This window comes from Heptranchias perlo, chromosome 7, assembly GCF_035084215.1.
Source record: "Heptranchias perlo isolate sHepPer1 chromosome 7, sHepPer1.hap1, whole genome shotgun sequence".
Classification (NCBI taxonomy): domain Eukaryota; kingdom Metazoa; phylum Chordata; class Chondrichthyes; order Hexanchiformes; family Hexanchidae; genus Heptranchias; species Heptranchias perlo.
The window spans coordinates 73,950,173-73,973,702 of NC_090331.1; the positions used below are offsets into that span (position 1 = coordinate 73,950,173).

At 44.2% G+C, this 23,530-nt stretch overlaps 1 protein-coding gene across 1 annotated transcript in view; it reads left to right on the plus strand.

Moving 5' to 3' along the window:
• LOC137323875 (protein unc-80 homolog) overlaps nt 1–23,530 on the plus strand; it is a 254,762-nt gene that overhangs the window by 63,424 nt on the left and 167,808 nt on the right. Inside the window, exons 20-22 of the mRNA XM_067987905.1 lie at nt 5,920–6,128; nt 11,480–11,586; nt 17,875–18,022. Coding sequence (XP_067844006.1) covers nt 5,920–6,128; nt 11,480–11,586; nt 17,875–18,022 — 464 coding nt within the window. The remainder of the gene's footprint in view (nt 1–5,919; nt 6,129–11,479; nt 11,587–17,874; nt 18,023–23,530) is intronic.

Genomic DNA, 23,530 nt, shown 5'->3' on the forward strand with positions numbered 1-23,530 from the left:
CTCATAGCTGAAATTCTCCAGCCCTAGCAACATCCTCGTAAATCTCCTCTGTACCCTTTCCAGTGCAAACACTTTTTTCCTTTAATATATAAGGCATCCTTGTCTAGCAACATAACTAATCTCTATTTCCTTCAGTACTGCAGTTATTCTTACATTATAGTTAACACCATTGTGAGGGTACCATCACCACAAGGATTGTGGCAGTTCAAAGAAAAGGCCTACCACCACCTTCTCCGGGCAACTAGAGGGCAACTCTCCCCCCAAAAAGCTGTTGAGGCTAGGTCAATTGAAAATTTAAAAACTGAGATTGATAGATTTTTGTTAGGCAACGTTATTAAGGGTTACAGAACCAATGTGGGTAGATGGAGTTAAGATACAGATCAGCCATGATCTAATTGAATGGCAGAACAGGCTCAAGGGGCTGAATGGCCTATTCCTGTTCCTATGAATTGACAATAAATGTGGCCTTGCCAACATTGCCCACATCCCAAGAACAAACATTTTTTGATTTTAAACACTTGTCCAGTAACATCACTCTCAATAATTTCCAGGCTTGCATCTCAACCTCTAATTGTACTTGAGTTTCATATGTCCGAGGACAATTTCATATGTCTTAGAGGTGGAACATAGGTTCCATTGTGTGGCTATTGATGGTCTTTGCCTGAGTCTGTGATCACCAGAAACTAGACAATTTTTTGTCTCCTGAGGGACTTGAACTCTCTGTAAAATGAGCTAACAAAAGTGTATTTTTCAGTTACGACTCTTGAGAGAGAGAACCTCTTAGGTTTAAAGTCCCCCTGCCCCCAATATGTAACTAGTTCATGGCAGTTTCAAAAAGTTTCCTTTGGACAGCATTTTAAGAATTCCTTCTGTTTTCACCAAAACGCTGTTGTTTTAATTTATCAGTAAATGAGTATTTTTAGATTGGTAGCTCAGTCCTCAATGCAGGTCAGTATCCAGATCTAAGGATCTAGCAGAATGTTGGTCTGAAATTCTTTGGGGTGTGGAGGGTACAAATGGAAGATAGGTTACCGTCTTTGTATGGTTTTCCTTACTGTTTGAATGATGTTACTTTGAAACACTCTCCATATCATCTCTTATTTCACCTTAAGATAATCATACCATAAGGACATAAGCGATAGTAGGCCATTTGGCCCTTCGAGCTTGCTCCGCCATTTAATGAGATCATGGCTGCTCTGATTTTACCTCAACTCCACTTTCCCGCCTTTTCCCCATATCCTTTGACTCCCTTGCTGAGCAAAAATTTGTTTAACTCAGCCTTGAATGTATTCTATGAATCAGCCTCCTCAGCTTTTTGGGGTAAAGAATTCCAAAGATTCACGACCCTCTGGGAGAAAAAATCCCTCCTCATTTCTGTCTTAAACCGGCGACCCCTTATTCTGCGACTATGCCCCCTAGTTTTAGATTCCCCCATGAGGGGTAACATCCTCTCAGCATCTACTCTATCGAGTCCCCTCAGAATCTTGTATGTTTCTTCTAAACTCCAATGAGTATAGACTCAACCTGTTCAATCTTTCCTCATAAGACAACCCTTTCATACCCGGTATCAACCTAGTGAACTTTCTCTGAACTGCCTCCAATGCAAGTATATCCTTCCTTAAATAAGGGCACCAGTACTATACGCAGTACTCCAGGTGTGGTCTCACCAGCACCCTGTACAGTTGTAACATGACTTCCCTGCTTTTAATACTCCATTCCCCTAGAAATAAAGGCCAATATCCCATTTGCCTTCCGGATTACCTGCTGCACCTGTATGTTAACTTTTTGTGTTTCATGTATGAGGACACCCAGATCCCTCTGTACCGCAGCATTTTGTTGTATTTCTCCATTCAAATAATATTTTGCTTTTTTATTTTTCCTCCCAAAGTGGATGACTTCATATTTTCCCACATGCCTGTGTATGGGTAACCCGCCCAGTGAAATCCGTCCGTTCCCCACGTGATCGCGGGTAAATTGAAGCCATTTAACGTCACTTCTGGGTTTCCCGTCGGAAACCTGCGCAGCGGGCGGACTGCGCATCCGCATCACAGGCTGTCGGCTGGAGGAGCTCTACTTAAAGGGGCAGTCCTCCAATGCTGCTCCTGCAGCAAAGAACCAAAATTATAGAATGGAGCAGCCCAGGGGAAAGGCTGCTCCCAGATTTACTGATTCCTCACTCCAGGTCGTACTGGACGGGGTGAGGAGGAGGAGGAAGAGGGATATTTTCTACCCGGCGGACGGGAGGAAGTGGCCTGTCTCTGCCACCAAGAAGGCCTGGCTTGAGGTGGCAGAGGAGGTCACCAGCAGCAGCAACGTCTCCTGCACATCGATACAGTGCAGGAAGCGCTTCAATGACCTAACTAGGTCAGCCAAAGTGAGCACACTTATTCTCCTACACTGCGTCTTCCGTATCACTGCCCTCACCCCATAACTCATTCTGTACATGCTCTATCACATCACTCCTCACACCCACTCAAAGCTCATCCTCAACTTACCTGCACTTACTCACCTCCCCAGTACTCATCCCACCACCACCACTCAACCCAATCCTCATACAATATCATGGCTCTGTCTCATACTTACCCTCTGATGCATCTCTTTCACGGTCAGCCTCACTCAAACCACGCATTCAGCGGTTGGCCACGTCACTATCCCTCACTCACGCCTCTCTACTTTCTCCCCTTATAGAAGAGAGCCCAGATTGCACGGGAGAGGGCGAAGACTGGAGGGAGGCCGCAACATCAGGTCATCCTCACGGACGCGGAGCAGGAGGCTCTTGAACTGAGCCGCACCCTCGAGTGCCTGTCCGTCGGGGATGCCAAGACTGCCACCCAACAAACGGCTGGTGACAGAACTTTAACATTCAGCACTCACAATAGCAAATGATATTAACATGCCTTGCCATCTTCAGCACCTCAACATCTGTCATCATGCTTAATATTGCCTTCTGTTCTCTTACAGGGCCTTCAGCAACCGCTGTGACGGCAGAGGGCGATTCCTCAGAGGACCTGCCGGCCTCTGAGGGGGCACCGTCACATCTGAGCAAGCCATCCACCAGCGCAGATACACACACCTCGGTGGGTCCCCATCCTCACTTAGTTGGGGGTCTCACATGGTGAGTCACCACACACGTGAGCACGAGCAGACGCTGGTGGCAGGGGTAGCTGTGGAGAGTCCGCGTCGGCGGGAGCGCCCTTCTCCAGGCTCTGCTCAGCTGGACCCAGATGCTGAACCCTGAGGACCATCCTTTAAAAGGAGAATGATCAAGGGGCAGCAGCACATTTGCGAGGTGCTGGAACAGGTGCCACGCGTACTCTCCACAATCGCGCAGAGGATGGAGGAGTCTAATTCCTGCATGAGTGGAATGGTGGCACAGGTACAGGAGGGAATCTCTGAGATACTGTCACAGGGACGTGAGGGCATCTCTGAGATAGTGTCGCGGGTAAGTGCGGGAATGTCTGCGATGAAGGGAAGACTAGCCTCCATCGAGCTTCAAGCATGGCTCACCATTGAGGCCCTGACAATGGCCCTTCGGACTCAGGGTGAGCAACTTTCTGCCGCCTTAAACAGGCGGGCAGATACACTAGCACTGGCCTTACAAGGCTTCACACATGTCCTCCAAACTGTGGTCCAGCCGGGTTGTAAGAGTGATGTGGGCCTGGCCCAGGGGAGGGATGGTGGCGAAAGGGGACATGGAAGTGAGGATGCCACTCAAAGCGCTCTCACGTCTCACCCGTTGCCCCCCTCTCAACTAGTACCCGCAATGCTGCCTCCTCTCCAGGTGACCGAGTCTGCTCCTGCACAGGTGCAGGTGGAGCAGTCTTCGGAGGGGCCTTCATGGGCACCGAAACCCAGATGGCGTAGGCCCAAAGCATCTAATCAGTCAGGGCACGACCAAGAGCAACCTACCACTACCTCTACTGCAGCCACAGGGGAAGCACCACGTAGGAGTAGTCGGAAGCGTAAGGCAAAGATTTTGTGAGCACAAAGGGGATGCACAAGGGTGTTTGATGGTTTGTCATGTTTTTTATTTATATTTGATTTTTGTTAATGGCGCATTAAATATTATTGTTATCACCATTACTGCCACGTCTTGGCCATTCTTGACTGGCTTGTATAATAAGTCCCTTTCATGAGGTTCACCATGAACACCCACACTTGATGCCACCCATTGGGTCACCCTACAGTGGGTGTATGTGTAGTTGCATGACTATTTTGTGCAGGAGCCTGCGGCGCAGCACTGTGTTATGGAGCGCCACGTGGCGGAGGTGGACGGCGTGCCTGGCGAGGCTGATGAAGTTGCTCGTCCTCTGATGAAGTGATGAATGCAGCTATGGTGCCCCCCATCCTGACGGTGTGAGTTTGAGGGGGTTCGCAAAGTAGATAAAAAAGTTTGCACAGCAGAGTTTAGGGTATAAATTAATAATTTTGGGTGGAAAGACAAAGGTGTTGCATCCAAAACTTTGTCTGAAGTGACAGAGTGCCCTGCTACAATAAATGAGGTTTTCCCTCCACCTGTCAAATAATCCTTCGCATCTCCCACTGGCTGCTGGCTGAAACACGTCTGCTCCAACAGAGAGTGTTTCCCACAGCAAGGGAAACACACTGAGGATCCTTCAAAATTGCACCCCTGCCAAAGTCTTCACTCAATGAGGTCTCTCAAGTACCTCAACTAGCTAAATAAGTATCTGAATTATTATCCCGCCGGCTTTAATTGCCGGTGGGAGTCCCGCATGCGGGAGTTGCGCGCGCACCCGAACGTGTCATTGGGGAACCCGGAAGTAAGCGAGTTGGAGCCGGGCTCTGAACCCGCTCCGGGATTCCGCCATTTTCGGAGCCCCCCCGGCCTCCAACGCACCCGCTCGGCCATCCGAAAATCGGCCCCTCTGTGTCCTCCTCACAACTTGCATTTCCACCTATCTTTGTATCATCAGCAACTTTGGCCACAGTACACCCTGTTCCTTCATCCAAGTCATTGATATATATTGTAAATAGTTGAGGCTCCAGCACTGATCCCTGCAGCAGCCCACTCGTTACAGATTGCCATTTTGAAAATTACCTTTTTATCCTCTTTTTGTTTTCAGTTCGTTAGCCAATCCTCTATCCATGCCAGTATATTACTCTTGATGTGGAGATGCCGGTGATGGACTGGGGTGGATAAATGTAAGGAGTCTTACAACACCAGGTTATAGTCCAACAGCTTTATTTGAAATCACAAGCTTTCGGAGCTTTCCTCCTTCGTCAGGTGAGCGAAGGAGGAAGGAGGAAAGCTCCGAAAGCTTGTGATTTCAAATAAAGCTGTTGGACTATAACCTGGTGTTGTAAGACTCAGTATATTACTCTCAACACCATGAGCTCTTTTATGTGGCACCTTATCGAATGCCTTTTGGAAATTCAAATATACTGCATCCATTGGTTCTCCTTTATCCACCTTCCCGTTACTTCCTCAAAGAACTCTAATAAATTTGTCAGACACGATTTCCCCTTCATAAAACCATGTTGACTCTCCTTGATTTGTATTATGAGTCTCCAAATGTCCTGTTACTACTTCCTTTATAATGGATTCTAGCATCTTCCCAATGACAGATGTTAGACTAACTGGTCTATAGTTACCTGCTTTCTGTCTCACTCCCTTCTTGAATAGGGGTGTTACGTTTGTGGCTTTTCAATCTGCTGGGACTTTTCAAGCTATACGTATGTTTTTCTCATATCGAAAGCAAATATATAATAGAACTATCATTTAAAGTTCAGAATCATATATTCAAGTGTATTTCTTGATTGAGCTTTTTATATACAATGCACTGTGGAAAGATAAAAGGTTCTTGCATTCTAGAATGCATTGTTCTCTTGCATGATTTTAAATGCGATAGTTTTAATGGAGTTTTTGTTAACAAGATATTGTCTCTTCTAAATTAACAGTGAAGAACAAATTCCAGGAGTTCTTCTGGGTCGAAAAGACTTTTGGCGCAAAATGTTTAAATCACAAAGTGCTGCAAGTGACACAAGCAGCCAATCAGAGCAAGACACTTCTGAATGCACAACAGCTCATTCTGGAACCACCACAGACAGACGCTCACGGTCACGATCGAGAAGAATCTCCCTGAGGAAGAAGCTCAAACTTCCTCTCGGTAAGTTCTCTTTCCTTAACCTTTCCTTGTAACTTAAGTTCTACCTGAAATCACCTTCATGCTCGGCTATGTACTCTCTCAAGGACAACACAATCATCTCTGATTAGATTACCAGAACTGTGCACAGGACTCTAGCTGGGGTTTTATCATTAAAAAGCAACGTGAAAGGTTCTTGGGGATTAAGCTACATGTTCACTTGTTTTGTTACGCTTAACTCAATTGTCATAAAATAGACCTGATGGTTCAATGGGCAGTTCAATTTATCATGATAGTGAGGAGAATCTCAGAACCTGCAAGTAAAAATCTCATGTGGCTTATTCTTGCAAGTGAGGATAAACTCTGTATCCCACAGTTTATCTTAGTGCATTCAATTTGTACCATAGGTGAAAGGGAATACCCATAACCTGATGGTAGTATTAAAATTACTAGGAACTTGCCTTTAATTATCTGTAAGCACTTGCATGCTGGTCAATGGCAGTTAAGCTCCTTTATAATTTCACTGTTGCTTCTCTGTGGTCAGAATGGCTTCAGGAAATTATCGTAGAAGGTTACAGCACGGAGGGAGGCCATTTGGCCCATCGAGTCCACGCCAGCTCTATGCTTGAGCAATCAAGCTAGCCCCATTGCCCCGCCCTATCCCCGTAGCCCTGCACATTTTTTCATTTCAAGTACTTATCCAGTTCCCTTTTGAAGGCCATGATTGAATCTGCCTCCACCACCCCCTCGGGCAGTGCATTCCAGATCCTAACCACTCGCTGTGTAAAAAAGTTTTTCCCCATATCACCTTTGGTTCTTTCACCAATCACCTTAAATCTATGCCCTCTGGTTCTTGACCCTTCCACCAATGGGAATAATTTCTCTCTATCTATTCTGTCTAGACCCTTCATGATTTTAAATACCTCTATCAAATCTCCTCTCAATCTTCTCTGTTCCAAGGAGAATAATACCAGCTTCACCAGTCTATCCATGTAATTTTAAGTCTCTCATCCTTGGAATCATTCTAGTAAATCTCCTCTGCACCCTCTCTAAGGCCTTCACATCCTTCCTAAAGTGTGGTGCCCAGAACTGACACAATACTCCAGTTGTGGCCAAACCAGTGTTTTATAAAGGTTCATTGTGACTTCCTTGCTTTTGTACTCTGTGCCTCTATTTATAAAGCCCAGGACCCCGTATGCTTTTTGAACCGCTTTCTCAAACTGCCCTGCCACCTTCAACGATCTGTGCACATTTACCCCCAGACCCCTCTGTTCCTAAACCCCTTTTAGAATTGTGCCTTCTAGTTTATATTCTGTAGCGAGATTGTACAACTGAGTGGCTTGCTAGGCCATTTCAGAGGGCGATTAAGAATCAACCACATTGCTGTGGGTCTGGAGTCACATATAGGCCAGACCGGGTAAGGATGGCAGGTTTCCTTCCCTAAGGGACATCAGTGAACCAGATGGGTTTTTACGACAATCTGGTAGTTTCATGGGCACCATTACTGATACTAGTTTTTTTTTATTCCAGATTTGATATTTAACTGAATTTAAATTCCCCAGCTGCAGTGGTGGGATTTGAACTCATGACTCTGGATTATTAGTCCAGGCCTCTGGATTACTAGTCCAGTAACATAACCACTATGCTCAGTTTGGGTTCCGCCAGGACCTCTTGGCTCCAGACCTCATTACAGCCTTGGTCCAAACATGGACAAAAGAGCTGAATTCCAGAGGTGAGATGAGAGTGACAGCCCTTGACATCAAGGCAGCATTTGACCGAATGTGGCACCAAGGAGCCCTAGTAAAATTGAAATCAATGGGAATCAGGGGAAAAACTCTCCAGTGGCTGGAGTCATACCTAGCACAAAGGAAGATGGTAGTGGTTGTTGGAGGCCAATCATCTCAGCCCCAGGACATTGCTGCAGGAGTTCCTCAGGGCAGTGTCCCAGGCCCAACCATCTTCCGCTGCTTCATCAATGACCTTCCCTCCATCACAAGGTCAGAAATGTGGATGTTTGCTGATGATTGCACAGTGCTCAGTTCCATTTGCAACCCCTCAGGTAATGAAGCAGTCCGTGCCTGCATGCAGCAAGACCTGGACAACATCCAGGCTTGGGCTGATAAGTGGCAAGTAACATTCGCGCCAGACAAGTGCCAGGCAATGACCATCTCCAACAAGAGAGAGTCTAACCACCTCCCCTTGACATTCAATGGCATTACCATCACCGAATCCCCCACCATCAACATCCTGGAGGGTCACCATTGATCAGAAACTTAACTGGACTAGCCACATAAATACTGTGGCTACAAGAGCAGGTCAGAGGCTGGGTATTCTGCAGCGAGTGACTCACCTCCTGACTCCCCAAAGCCTTTCCACCATCTACAAGGCACAGGTCAGAAGTGTGATGGAATACTCTCGACTTGCCTGGATGAGTGCAGCTCCAACAACACTCAAGAAGCTCGACACCATCCAGGACAAAGCAGCCTGCTTGATTGGCACCCCATCCACCACCCTAAACAGTCACTCCCTTCACCACCGGCGCACTGTGGCTGCAGCGTGTACCTTCCACAGGATGCGCTGCAGCAATTCGCCAAGGCTTCTTCGACAGCACTTCCCAAACCCGCGACCTCTACCACCTAGAAGGACAAGGGCAGCAGGCACATGGGAACAACACCACCTGCACGTTCCCCTCCACGTCACACACCATCTTGACTTGGAAATATATCGCTGTTCCTTCATCGTCGCCGGGTCAAAATCCTGGAACTCCCTACCTAACAGCACTGTGGGAGAACCTTCACCACACGGACTGCAGCAGTTCAAGAAGGCGGCTCACCACCACCTTCTCAAGGGCAATTAGGGATGGGCAATAAATGCTGGCCTTGCCGGTGACTCCCACGTCCCATGAACGAATTTTAAAAAAAATATTGCCTCCCCTCGTTCTTCCTATCGCAATGCATCACCTCATATTTTTCCATATTAAACTTCATCGGCCACGTGTCCGCCCATACCACCAGAGTGTCTATATCCTCTTGAAGTCTATCACTATCCTCCTCTCTGTTCACTACCCTTCCAAATTTTGTCATCTGCAAATTTTGAAATTGTGCCCTGTACTCCCAAGTCCAAGTCATTAATATATATGAAGAAAAGCAGTGGTCCCAGCACCGTGCAGGTCATCAGGAAGGCAAATGGAATATTGGCCTTTATTTTTAGGGGGATGGAGTATAAAAGCAGGGAAGTCATGCTACAACTGTACAGGGTGCTGGTGGACCACACCTGGTGTACTGCGTACAGTTCTGGTACCCTTATTTAAGGTAAGATAAACTTGCATTGGAGGCAGTTCAGAGAAGGTTCACTAGGTTGATTGGTGTATGGAAGGGTTGTCTTATGAGGAAAGATTGAACAGGTTGGGTCTATACTCATTGGAGTTTAGAAGAATGAGAGGAGACCTTATTGAAACATGCAAGATTCTGAAGGGACTCGATCGGGTAGATGCTGAGAGGATGTTCCCCTCGTGGGGGAATCTAAAACTAGGGGGCGTAGTCTTAGAATAAGGGGTCTCCTGTTTAAGACGGAAATTAGGAGGAATTTCTTCTCCCAGAGGGTCATGAATCTTTGGAATTCTATACCCCAAAAAGCTGTGGAGGCTGAGTCATTAAATATATTCAAGGCTGAGTTAGACATTTTTTTTTATCAGCAAGGGAGTCAAAGGATATGGGGAAAAGGCAGGAAAGTGGAGTTGAGGTAAAAATCAGATCAGCCATGATCCCATTGAATGGCGGAGCAGGCTCGAGGGGCCGAATGGCCTACCCCTGCTCCTATCTCTTATGGTCACCGACCCCTGGGGAACACCACTGCTCACCCCCCTCTAGTCCAAAAAACAAACATTCACCACTACTCTCTGTTTCCTGTCATTTCGCCAATTCTGTATCCATGTTGCTATTGCCCCCTTTATTCCATGGGCCGCAGTCTTAATACCAAGCCTACCATGTGGCACTTATTCAGTGAAGCATCATTTTCTTTATATTATCAAGTCTGGAGTTAGTTACGAGCACTTGCTGTTATTTATTTAATGACATTGTTGCTCAGCTATTGCGAAGTGAAGTGAAGAAATGGAATAACTGATCGAGACTAATGGATAAAAGGTGATTGGTATTTTGGGAGCAGAACAAAGGAAAATGTATATACTGGTAAAAATAGAAATGCAGGAATGCACAGCATGTCATTCCGCATCTGGAAAGAAATGCAGGTTAATCACTCGGGTGTGACCCTCCATCAAGGTTTGGATCTGCATCATTTCCTGCTTTTATTTCACATTTTCAGCATTTATAACTAATTTTCTTGTATTTAGGGTGGATAATGTGATACTTAGCACCCCTGGCACAAATGTACATTATAGGGCAATGAAGCCTGAGAACCTGCTCAATATCCTATTTACAGAAATATTTACAACACCCAATGCTCCTGTGAGCTAGGGTCATTATGGCCATTCCTTTTATGGGGAGGCCCCTTAATTCAAATAATACGGCATAATACAGTGCACCAGACACTCAGTGCTCATTTGCAATAGATACTTCAGGGGAAAGTTTAAATTTTAAAAAATCAATTTTACACCCTGGTAGCCCCCTCCTTCTGATAGGGCCACCTTCATTGATGAGCATCCAACACCTAATCTTTCAAAGGGATTGTTCTGCCCAAGCCAGTTTGCTTTATAAAAGAAGGCTGCACGTTGTGAGCAGTTGGCTGATGAATAGCTTTTGCTGCTCCACATTCCAGCCCGTGACCCAGTCACACCGAGCCATTGTGTGCTGTAAGAGCTATACAAAATTTTTTAATGAACTGACCCTGCATTATTGTGCAAGATCAGCTAAGTGAGGTACAAGTTCATATGGTTTCTGAGGAGCAGCAGTTATGGCACTGTTGCATACATTCCACAATATCAACCCTTAAAGTTGTGCGTGTATATTTACAGTGAAACCTTGTTTGAATCCCAGTTTCAGGTTTCATTCAACCTTAAATCCCTTTTTTGTTGAGAGTTGGCAAGTTACTAGGCAGGTGGTGAAAACTCTTTATTTTCGGGGTGAAAGAAAAGCTGCCACGAGTAGACCAAACCTTGTAGACATGAACCTGTACTTAGGACAGTTATAGAGCAGCATCGACAGCTTTTATTGAGAAATCAGTGTGACGACTGTTCTGCCCTCCCATCTAAAAGATTGGCAGTTGGTGACATCAATGAGGGTTCAATGGAAAAAATTAAAGAATAACTGAGAAATGTACTTGTATAGCATTATGTCTCAAATTGATTGGAAGTGCAAAAAAAATCTCAAAGATCATACAAAGTGTAGAAATGACCATTGTGAATCATGTCTTCATTATAGGAAACTGGCTGAAGCGCTCTTCACTTTCGGGGTTAGCAGATGGTGTTGAAGACCTCCTGGACATAAGCTCTGTGGACAGACTATCATTTATACGGCAGAGTTCAAAGGTGCAGAGAGTGATTTTTGTACATTTAATGGAATCAGCATTGCTTTAATTGACTTTTTATTTATAATGCATGCCAGGTGGCGAAAGAGCTTGCTTTTATATAGCACCTTATCACATTCACAGGATATCCCAAAGTGCTCTACAATCAATTAATTACTTTTGATGCCATTGTTATGTAGGCAAACATATATTTGTAATTCCTATCAGTTGATGTCTTAAGCATTTGCCTATGGGTGCTTAGAAGTTAACTTTATGCTGCAGTAGCTCAACATAAACATGTACAGCTGAGCTGCATGCAGCTTTGCTTTCTTGTAGGTATCCAAATTGGCCCATGGTTTAGGAATGCATATGTTAAAGACATTTCTCAATTTATTGATATTACAAAAATCCTGAGTAGATTTTAAAAAGAATTACCTTTTGAATGTGTGCTGCCATCTTAAGATTCATTGAAAATCTGTTTAAGTGTGGTAGTGTTATGTAAGCAGAAGAACAATTTTGTCAGAATGGACTATAATTGCTTCCGGCAATTAGAAACCTTTTTCACTTGTTGTGATTTACGAGTTTATTCAAATGCGAATAGTGACAGTGGGAGTTACAGTATTACCAGCATTTAGCAGTCCAACATGATAGAAAGTTTTCAAACTATCAGGGTACATTTAACTTATGTTGTTATTTTCTAAACTGGTTATAGATGTTGTCATTCTAGAATGTTGTGACTGCGCACTCAGCAGCTATGACTAACTGATGCAGTAATAGATGGCAAAAGTGGACATTAGATGATGTTTGGCACTTAAATAATCTCTTGTGTAAAATTAAACCAAATGTTACACTTGTGATTCCACTTACCATACTGTACATGGAGTATAATTGCCCTAGTTATTTATGACATTTCTGACATATTTGCTATATTCCCATAGATGGCTATTCAAATAAAACTATCGCCATTATTTTAAGCTTTTGTTTCTTTCTTTCGTTCGTGTTGAATGTAAATAAAGAAAGCTTGAGTGAAACTGGCCCCATGGTTCAATAGGTAAATGTGTTGTATGGTGAGGTATACTGACCAGGAAGATCCCATGTTCCATCCCTGGTCTGTGATAAGTCAGCCACTTTCAACCAGCCAGCAGTGGGTATACTACATTTGACCTCAAAGTCCTTGGGCTACGGAGGGGAAAAAATTATCCAGGGTTCCTGCTCTTGGATATCCGCCAACATCCACTAGAAGTGCATGCGTGGATACTTGATGTGGATAGTTGAAATATGGGCACAGAGCTTGGTGAGAGTTGGGTGAATCTGCTAAACGGAGTGGCTTGTTAAACAGAGTGATGATGGGAATTTGGTGAAAGTGGGAATTCGGTGCAGAGGGGAAGGAGGTGCTAAGTAATTTAAACCAAGGGGCAACAGTAAATATATAAATAATCAGAGTAATTAATTAGATCTAAGGGGATAAAATTAAAATGAACTAAGTAGAGGACACCAACATTAAAGAGATCAGAATTGTATTAAATAGAAATCTGATGTACATAAATAATAAATAAATAGGAGTAAAGGGATACTAAACTAAACATTTTTTTTATATATATATATAAATAAAAACATGAGACATATGTATATATATATAAATATATATAATGTAAGTAGATAGACTTTTAAGCAAAATGATGGGACAGCTGAGACCTGTTGCCTGCAATTTTTGTGCCATGTGGGACTCCAGGACACCTCGTGTCCAGGATAACCGCGTGTGCAGGAAATGCCTCCAGTTGCTCGAATGCAAGCTCAGGGAGGTCACCGCACAGCTACAGAAAGTTCAGGAGGATAGTAAGTGGGTGGCCAACCGGCAGGGTAGAAAGGCAGGCAGTGTAGGAATCCTCTGGGTGTGTGGCACTCTCAAACCGGTTTTCAGTGCTGAATACCGGTGAGGGTAATGACACCTTGGGGGACTGCAGTCTACAGCACATCCATGGGACAAATGACTGCACAGGGGGGCACAGCAAAGTTTAGAAATGTAGCGGTCATAGGGGATTCGATAGTCAGGGGGATAGACAGGCATTTCTGCAACCACCATGAGTCTTGCATGGTGTGTTGCCTCCCTGGTGCCAGGGTTAAGAACATCTCTGAACAGGTGCAGAACATTTTGTTGGGGGGCGGGGGAGGAGTGGAATAGCCAGAAGTCGTGGTCCATATTGGAACCAATGATATAGGTAGGAAAAGGGTTGAGGTCCTACAGACAGAGTTTCAGCAGCTAGGGAGGAAGTTAAAGAGCAGGACCTCAAAGGTAGTAATCTCTGAATTACTCCCAATGCCACGAGTAAGTGAATATAGCAGCAGTAAGATAAGACAGGTTAACATGTGGCTGGAGCAGTCATGCATGAGTGAGGGCTTCGGATTGCTGGGGCATTGGGACCAGTTCTGGGGCAGGAGGGACCGGTACAAGATGGACAGGTCGCACCTCAACAGGGCTGGGACCAATGACCTCACGGGGAGATTAACCTGTGCTGTGGAGGAGGGTTTAAACTAACTTGACAGAGGAAGGGCATCAGGATGAAGCATTAGAGAGGAGATACAAGGTGCACAGAGGACTGGGAGAGACAAACAGCATTAGAATGAAGAGTAGTTCAGAAATAGGAGGGATCAGATAGCGGAAATGTGAGGTAGACTAAGATGGCTTTAGAGTGCATGTGCATAAATGCACAGAGCGTGGTAAATAAGGTTGGTGAGCTGCAGGCACAAGTAGCCACGTGGGATTATGATAAAGTGGCAATGACAGAAACCTGGCTCAAACAAGGGAAGGAATGGGCACTTAATATTCCTGGCTATAATGTATTCAGGAAAGATAGGGAAGGAAAAAAAGGATTGATCAAAGGTACTGTTACAGCAGTCGAAAGGGATGATGTAGTTGAAGAGTCAAAGACACAATCTATTTGGTTAGAATTAAGGAAAAATATAATGTGAAAATGCTTAACTGGAGGAGGGCTAATTTCAGTGAGTTGAAAAGGGACCTGGCCCAGGTGGATTGGAGTCAAAGATTGGCAGATAAAACAGTAAATGAGCAATGGGAGACCTTCAAAGAGGTTATGGTTTGGGTACAGACTAGACACATTCCCACGAGGGGGAAAGGAAAGGCATCCAAAGCTAGAGCTCCCTGGATGACTAAAGACATAGAGATTAAAAAGAAACAGAAAAAGGAGGATAAATGTCGGGTTCATAATTCAGTTGAGAAGTAAGCTGAAGACAAAAAGTACAGGGGAGAACTGAAAAAGGAAATAAGCGGGGCAAAGAGAGTGTATGAGAATAGATTAGCAGGTAACATAAAAGGGAACCCAAAATTCTTTTATAAACATATAAATGGTAAACAGGTAGTCAAAGGAATGGTGGGGCCGATTAGGGACCAAATAGGAGATCTTCTTGTGGAGGCAGAGGGCATGGCTGAGGTACTAAATGAGTTCTTTGTATCTGTTTTCACTAAAGAAGAGGATTCTGCCAATGTCACAGTAAAGGAGGAGGTAGTAGAGAAATTGGATAGGATAAAAATAGATGAAGAGGAGGTATTAAAACGGTTGGCGGCACTCAAAGTAGAAAAGTCACTTGGTCATGATGGGATGCATCTTAGGTTGCTGAGGGAAGTAAAGGTGGAAATTGCGGAGGCTCTGGCCACAATCTTCCAATCCTTCTTAGATATAGGAGTGGTGCCAGAGGACTGGAGGATTGCAAATGTTACATCCCTGTTCAAAAAAGGGGAGAGGGATAAACACGGCAACTACAGGCCAGTCAGCCTAACGTTGGTGGTGGGGAAACTTTTAGAGACAATAATCTGGGACTCAATGATCGGAAAAGTATGATTTAATAAATGAAAGCCAGCACGGATTTGTTAAAGGCAAATCATGTTTGACTAACTTGATTGAGTTTTTTAATGAAGTAACGGAGAGGATTGATGAGGGTAGTGCGGTTGATATGTGTATGGGCTTTCAAAAGGTGTTTGATAAAGTATCTCATAATAGACTTGTTAGCAAAATTGAAGCCTATGGAATTCAAGGGGCAGAGGCTGCGTGGATCCAAAATTGGCGAAGGGACAGAAAGCAGAAGTAATGGTGAATGGTTGTTTTTCATACTGGAGGGAAGTATACAGTGGTGTCCCCCAGGTGTCAGTGTTGGAACCATTGCTCTTTTTGATATATATTAATGACACTAAACTCTGAAATGTAGTAAACATAGAAGAGAATAGTAACAGACTTTAGGAGGACATAGACTGGTGAAATGGGCAGACACATGGTAGATGAAATTTAACGCAGAGAAGTGTGAAGTAATTCATTTTGGTAGGAAGAATGAAGAGAGGTAATATATACTAAATGGCACAATTTTAAAGGGGGTGCAGGTACAGAGAGACCTGAGTGTGTACGTACACAAGTCTTCGAAGGTGTCAGGACAAATTGAGAAGGCTGTTAAAATGGCATACAGGATCCTTGGCTATTTTATAAATAGGGGCGTAGAATACAAAAACAAGGAAGTTATGCAAAACTTTTATAAAACTGGTTAGGCCCCAGCTGGAGTGTTGTGTCCAATTCTGGGCACCACACTTTAGGAAGGATGTCAAGGCCTTAGAGAGGGTGCAGAAGAGATTTACTAGAATGGCACCAGGGATGATGGACTTCAGTTACGTGGAGAGACTAGAGAAACTGGGGTTGTTCTAGAGCAGAGAAGGCTAAGGGGAGATCTGATAGAGGTGTTCAAAATCATGACTGTTTTTGATAGAGTAAATAAGGAGCAGAAGGGCGGTAACCAGAGGACACAGATTTAAGGTAATTGGCAAAAGAACCAGAGGAGACATGAGGAAAAAATAATTTACGCAGCTAGTTGTTATGATCTGGAATGCACCGCCTGAAAGCATGTTGGAAGCAGATTCAATAATAACCTGAATTATTTGCAGGGTTATGGGGATAGAGCAGGGGAATGGGACTTATTAGCTAGCTCTTTCAAAGAGCCAGCACAGGTATGATGGACCGAATGGCCTCCTTGTGTGCTGCATCATTCTGTGATTCTAATTCTAACTGGTTGGATTCACACATGAAAACTTCCACTTGACCAAAACACTGGAAGGTCACCATCTCCCTGGGACAGTATAGCAGTGTGAGTTGCTAAATCAGGTGAGCATAGAATCATAGAAGTTTACAACATGGAAACAGGCCCTTCGGCCCAACATGTCCATGTCGCCCAGTTTATACCACTAAGCTAGTCCCAATTGCCTGCACTTGGCCCATATCCCTCTATACCCATCTTACCCATGTAACTGTCCAAATGCTTTTTAAAAGACAAAATTGTACCCGCCTCTACTACTGCCTCTGGCAGCTCGTTCCAGACACTCACCACCCTTTGAGTGAAAAAATTGCACCTCTGGACCCTTTTGTATCTCTCCCCTCTCACCTTAAATCTATGCCCCCTCGTTATAGACTCCCCTACCTTTGGGAAAAGATTTTGACTATCTACCTTATCTATGCCCCTCATTATTTTATAGACTTCTGTAAGATCACCCCTAAACCTCCTACTCTCCAGGGAAGAAAGTCTCAAGCATGGTGCAAGATACTACTGCTGGTTCAGCTCTGCTCTGAATAGCAGTTGCAGACCTTTAAATAATTGCATTAGCACTCCCAAATGTTGGCCTTACATGTGCTAGCTCCCAAGCCCCACCCACATTATTGATAGGAACTCGCCATGACTACATAAATTGGGCAGAATTGGAAGTTCAGTTAGGCAGAAGTCTTTCCACACTCCATTTCTGCTCTACTAATGCCATCATTAGAATTTTTACCCTTTTATTTCAATATCAAGTGTCAGCCTTGGCTCAGTGGTGTCACTCTTGGCTGTAAGTCAGAAGAATGTGGGTTCAAGCCCCATTCTGGAGACTTGAGCACATAATCTAAGATGACACTTCAGTGGAGTACTGATGGAGTGCAGCACTCCATCAGAGGTGTCGTTGTTTGGATGAGGCATTACACCGAGGCCCTGTTTGCCTTCTCGGGTAGATGTAAAAGATCCCAAGGCACTATTTGAAGAAGAGCAGGGGATTTCTCCCATTGTCCCGACCAACATTTATCCCTCAAGACCCTAATTTATTTCTGCACATATTGGGGGGGGTGGGGAGCGGGGGTCATGTTAATTCAACTGCGACTTTGGAAAGTCTTGAGTACAGGATTAGGGATGTATTTCTGTCACATGTTAGAAATTAATTCTTTTGGTGAATAAAATTCTGGAAGAGAACAAATACTTAATAATTGCTTTATAATATTATTGTATACAGGTGAAGTTTAATAGTGCAGTGAAGCTCTCTGAAGGTGAGGGCCTGGAGGACGGACGAGATGAAGAGGAGAACTTCTTCAAGCGTCTTGGTAAATGGCGCTCCGGTCGAAGGAATCCATCCAAGCTTCATCACACAGAAGAAAAAGATGGTATTTGCCATTGCATCTGATTCCAGAGTTACTTTCCTTCTTGTTTGTGTCCAGTAACTGTGACTTGTTTGATTTTAACTTTTTAATTAATGTGGAGGGTTTTTTTGTTTTATTTTTTTCTTGTTCTCTTCCTCCTTGGTCACAATTTCTAATCAGATAATTAATTTGCAACCCAGTGCTACTATTCTTTCCTTCGAGATACTTTTTGCTTCAAGTGACTAAGATCTTTTCTGGCACGTTAGTGAGATGCGCTCTATCTTAAAAGTTAATTTCATGGAGAAGCAACACGTTGCAACCTTCAATAATTCACTTTTTTTGGACAGTAAATCTCTCTAAAAAATATATCACTTAAACTGAGTAGGAACAAATCACTGGCACATACAGCATGATACATGATGTTATGAGTCAGTTGCTATTTCTTTTGGCTTTCTCACAAATTGCAACTGGTATGTGGGAGTTAAAAGAGTGTGTTTAATAATAGGGTAACAAATTGATTTTTCAAACGAAAAGGGCGATTTATAGTCAGGCCATGCAGCCCAATCCTTAACACTTTGATTACCCTAGCTTTTTTACAAGTTTTAAATTAAACTATACCATGGTTCAGGTCTGTAAACCTGTTGGATATGATTTTGATTTGATTTTGTATTGGGCAAACTACCACAATAACCAATGGTTCTCTACTGCCCATCACAGACATAAAAGCATAGCACATTACTTTATTCCAGTGCTTCCAGTGGCAACACAGAATGCCAATTTATGAGACAAAGATGTAACATGCCACTTAGAATACTTCCCCTCAGCATTTCCATATCAACATGGAATGTCATTGAATATGAAACACACACACTAAAAAAAATCACACCACTCAGCATTCCTTCCAGCATTTCCATTCCAATACCAATGCCACTCTGAACAGAGTTCTGCACACTACCTCACTGAAAGCTGCAGCCATAATGGTGCCATCTCTATCCAGACCGCACCACTGGGATGTTGTTGTTAAACTATCTTGGTAAATCCCTAATCCAACGTTGATTATAATGGGCCATATTTTCCTGTGAGTGGCGAACGAACGGCACCTGCCGTTCATTAGACTTGCACTTGCCCATTGACTTTACATGGGCATTTGCACAGCAAGTTCCTCTCATGGGGCGCTCAATACAACGCAGCGCCCTCTACAAGGCATCTGACACCTGTGTGACTGGGGCAAGCAACGGTATATCCCCTTAACCAATCAGATTGAAGCATCTGTTAATAAGCCACACAGCGTCTGAACCAGGAAGTGTAAGTTTTCATTCCATTCATATGAACAGTGAGCCAGATAGTGAGCTGCCGTTCTCGCGCACCTTACAGAGGAGGGTTGTATCTGGTACAGCAACTTCCGGATTTCTGCGTTTAACTGTGTGGTTGCTGGAAGCTGCTCCACCATTTACACAGAATGGTGAGCCATGTTAGCCTCGCTGTTATTTTCACAGGAAAATCGGGCCTAATATTTTAAGTACTCTATGTAACACATAAAAAATACATAGATGCCAACAGAAACTATAATCTAAATGGAATATAAATTGTCAGTCAAGTATTATTCAGTCAGGCCAACATGTTCTGAGTTGTGTGAGCAAACATTGGAAAATCGCAGGCAACAGGCTCATGATTTCCAATACATGCTCGTGGCATGCAAGGTATCTCACCATGTGTGAGGGCTTGGAAAATCTACACTGTTGGATAAACATATCCAAAGAGACCTTGATTTGTGTCCCTTTTGTAACTGTGGTATACAGTGTAGAGGAAATGCGGGTCCTAGTATGTGCCAAAGACCGGGGCGGGGGGAACAGTGCCAAGTTTTGAATGTGAATGCTTTCTTTGTGCTAACCTTCTGTGGTACTTACTCCTAATGGGTGTTCTCTCTTCACTGCCTCTACCTCTACTTGCTTCCCAACCCAAGGGTGTGACCACAGATATATTTCTTTCAACCTGAGGGCTATCTAATGAAGAAGGCTTGCTGCCTCTGTGTACAAGCAGTCCTTGAGGCTCTGCTCCAGTCCTGTTGCCCTTCCTTGGAACGATTTGAAGCTGTGAATACGGAACACTTGCTCAAAAGTCTAGCTTAACTGGAGTCCCATCGGCAGAATTAACAATCACAACATTCTGTTCTGCAAATAAGAGGAAAGTGACTCAAGCTGTTCTTCAGCTTGTGGCTACGACAGCTGCTGCATTTTGTCCGAGGCTTGCCACTTGCACCACCAAGACGTTTGAAGCCGGTCTTGATTGCTTCCTGCACACTGACATCCAGAGCAGCTACATGTGCAGGCACTAACCTCTTCTGTAAGCTTCAAGCAAGTCAGCCTCTATTGATGGACGTCTGAGTCATACTCTCTTGCAGAGCATCTATTGATGCATTCAAATTTTGCTCTTTAGAGTCATGTAACCTTTCTGTGCCCATAATATGTTGCAACATCCTCTATTGCCCTCTGCTGCCCTGACTGAAGGCTGCTTTGGTTGCATCTGTGCTTTGTTACTATTACTGGGAGATCTGTGCTGTTGTTGCAAAAGTAAGGTACTTGTGCTTATAGGACTCTGTGAAAGTGGATGGGTGGTGCCTGTGGTGGTGTGAAGCACAAGGTGAGAAGTAAGCAGTGGCAAGTATGCTGCAATGTACTTGCAATCATACCAGTACCATTCATGTACAAGTGAGCTTGTGTGCATTTGAAGGGTGAGTGCATTTACTGTCGTCTTATTAGGCATCACTGCTACACAAATGCACATCTGTTTGTGGGCCTAAATCCAGTGAGCGTTTCAGGCCCAATAGATTTCATCATGCACTCTTTCCAGTGGTATAGGGGTTACTCTTGGTACTGGCCACCACCCATTTCCAGGCATTGCACACCACCTAAGCCTGTAACACACAGAAGCAAGATCACTTATATTTCATATTATGGAATAGAGATTGTACTTTGAAAGAAAGAAAAACTTGCATTTTTTATCGGCACTTTTATGACCTCAGGACATCCGAAAACACTTCACAGCCAGTGAATTACATTTGAAATGTAGTCACTGATGCAATGTAGGGAAATGAGACAGCCAATTTGCACACAGCAAGATCCCACACAGCAATGAGATTATGACCTGATAATCTGTTTGTGATGTTGTTTTGGGGGTTTTAGTGATAATGTTTGGTGGATAAATATTAGGCATGGCACTAGGAGAACTTGCTCTTCTTCAAATGGTTTTAATTCCACCTGAGAGGGGTCTCAATTTAACGTTTCAAACGAAAGATGGCACCTCTGCACTGAAGTGTCAACTTAGATTATGTACTTAAGTCGTTGGAGTGGAGATTCAACCCACAATCTTCTGACTCGGGCAAGACTGGGCTACCACTGAGCCACGGCTAACAATGTTGCATATGTTTATTTACATATCTGCATTTACTTTCCATAGTAGCTCCTGCAACTTCTCTTATGGTTCCGTTTTGTCAGTTATAATTCTACACAAGCCATGTAGGAATTAAAATATTACATGCCTTCCTCAATTTTATAAATATATTAATTATGCTAACATTTGTGCACAAAGTACTCAGCTCTTTCCTGCAACCAGTTTCCACAGCTTAACTACTCATTCATTCACAATTGCAGAACTCTTCTCTTTATATGGTACGTCTTTGAGATGACAGCTTCACTCACTTGTTTTCTTTTCCTTTAAGGCAGATCATCTTTGTCAGCTGCGTCTATAGCAACATAATGCTTCTAACCCAAATGCCTGACCAAAAAGATCTCTCTGTATTATGTCGTGCAGTACTTTTTCTAGTTGTGATTTTTTTTTTTAGTCACCAAATTTCTTCTAAATTTTTTAAAATATTTTTCAATTTTGGGACGTAGCATTGATACTCTGGGACTGATAAATGACTGGTCACAAACGTCTATGAAGCATCGATGCTCTGAACACAGGACAATTCAGACAGGAAGTGCCGAAGGCACAAGGAACCTGCGCGCCAACTGTGCACAAGGCTCATCAAGGCCCCAAATCCCATGAAAATTACGGGGCCCCCATAATAGAGTTGGAGCACCTGTGCAGCGCTTCAGGAGAGGCCTGTCGTAGGCAATAAAACATTCTCCCTATGTGGCCCTCTTTCATGTAGGGCCCTTTTTTTTTGGCTTGTAAACGGCCAAATCCTGCAAAGGGACTTAAGCACCCACCACATAAAAAAAATTGTCAGTGCTTCATGCATGGTTAGTTGCCTTTCACTGATTTTATGGTAGCACCCAACATTCAGGCTCCTGACCCATATGTTGTTCCCAATATATCATGTGCTTTGCGTGGGAGCACCACTAGAATCATAGAAAGATTACAGCACGGCAGGAGGCCATTCGGTCCATCGAGTCCGCGCCTGCTCTATGCAAGAGCAGTCCAGCTAGTCTCACTTCCCCCGCCCTGTCCCTGCAGCCCTGCAAGTTTTTTCCTTTCAAGTACTTATCCAGTTCCCTTTTGGAAGCCATGATTGAATCTGCCTCCACCACCCCCTCGGGCAGTGCATTCCAGATCCTAACCACTTGCTGTGTAAAAAAAAATAAGTTTTTCCTCATGTCACCTTTTGGTTCTTTTGCCAATCACCTTAAATCTTTGCCCGCAGGTCCTTGACCCTTCCGCCAATAGGAACAGTTTCTCTCTATCGACTCTGTCTAGACCCTTCATGATTTTGAATACCTCTAAAATCTGCTAATGAGATACAGGTGTGCACAGCATCTAAAGAGCAGCTCTTTGCAGGGGCAGCATTACCAGCCCTTCTGTACCATCGCCTCCCAGCCATGAAGTCAGTGGGTTTTGGTAGTGATATGATCTGCCAGCCCAAAGTTGACCCTGCTAGTAACCCTTCACTTCTACCAGCAACACTGCATTCAGTAAATAATGCTTTTTTTCTTGCTTCTATCTTCAAAAAGGAACTTCTTAGTTTTTTGCTGCAAGCCAGAATGGCACAGGAGTAATTTTATTGGCCAGCAGAGGGAATGGGCTGTATTGGCAATATATGGGCTGCTAATTTTTTTTTTATTCGTTCATGGGATGTGGGTGTCGCTGGCGAGGCCAGCATTTATTGCCCATCCCTAATTGCCCTCGAGAAGGTGGTGGTGAGCCGCCTTCTTGAACCGCTGCAGTCCGTGTGGTGACGGTTCTCCCACAGTGTTGTTAGGAAGGGAGTTCCAGGATTTTGACCCAGCGACAATGAAGGAACGGCGATATATTTCCAAGTCGGGATGGTGTGTGACTTGAAGGGGAACGTGCAGGTGGTGTTGTTCCCATGTACCTGCTGCTCTTGTCCTTCTAGGTGGTAGAGGTCGCGGGTTTGGGAGGTGCTGTCGAAGAAGCCTTGGCGAGTTGCTGCAGTGCATCCTGTGGATGGTGCACACTGCAGCCACAGTGCGCCGGTGGTGAAGGGAGTGAATGTTTAGGGTGGTGGATGGGGTGCCAATCAAGCGGGCTGCTTTATCTTGGATGGTGTCGAGCTTCTTGAGTGTTGTTGGA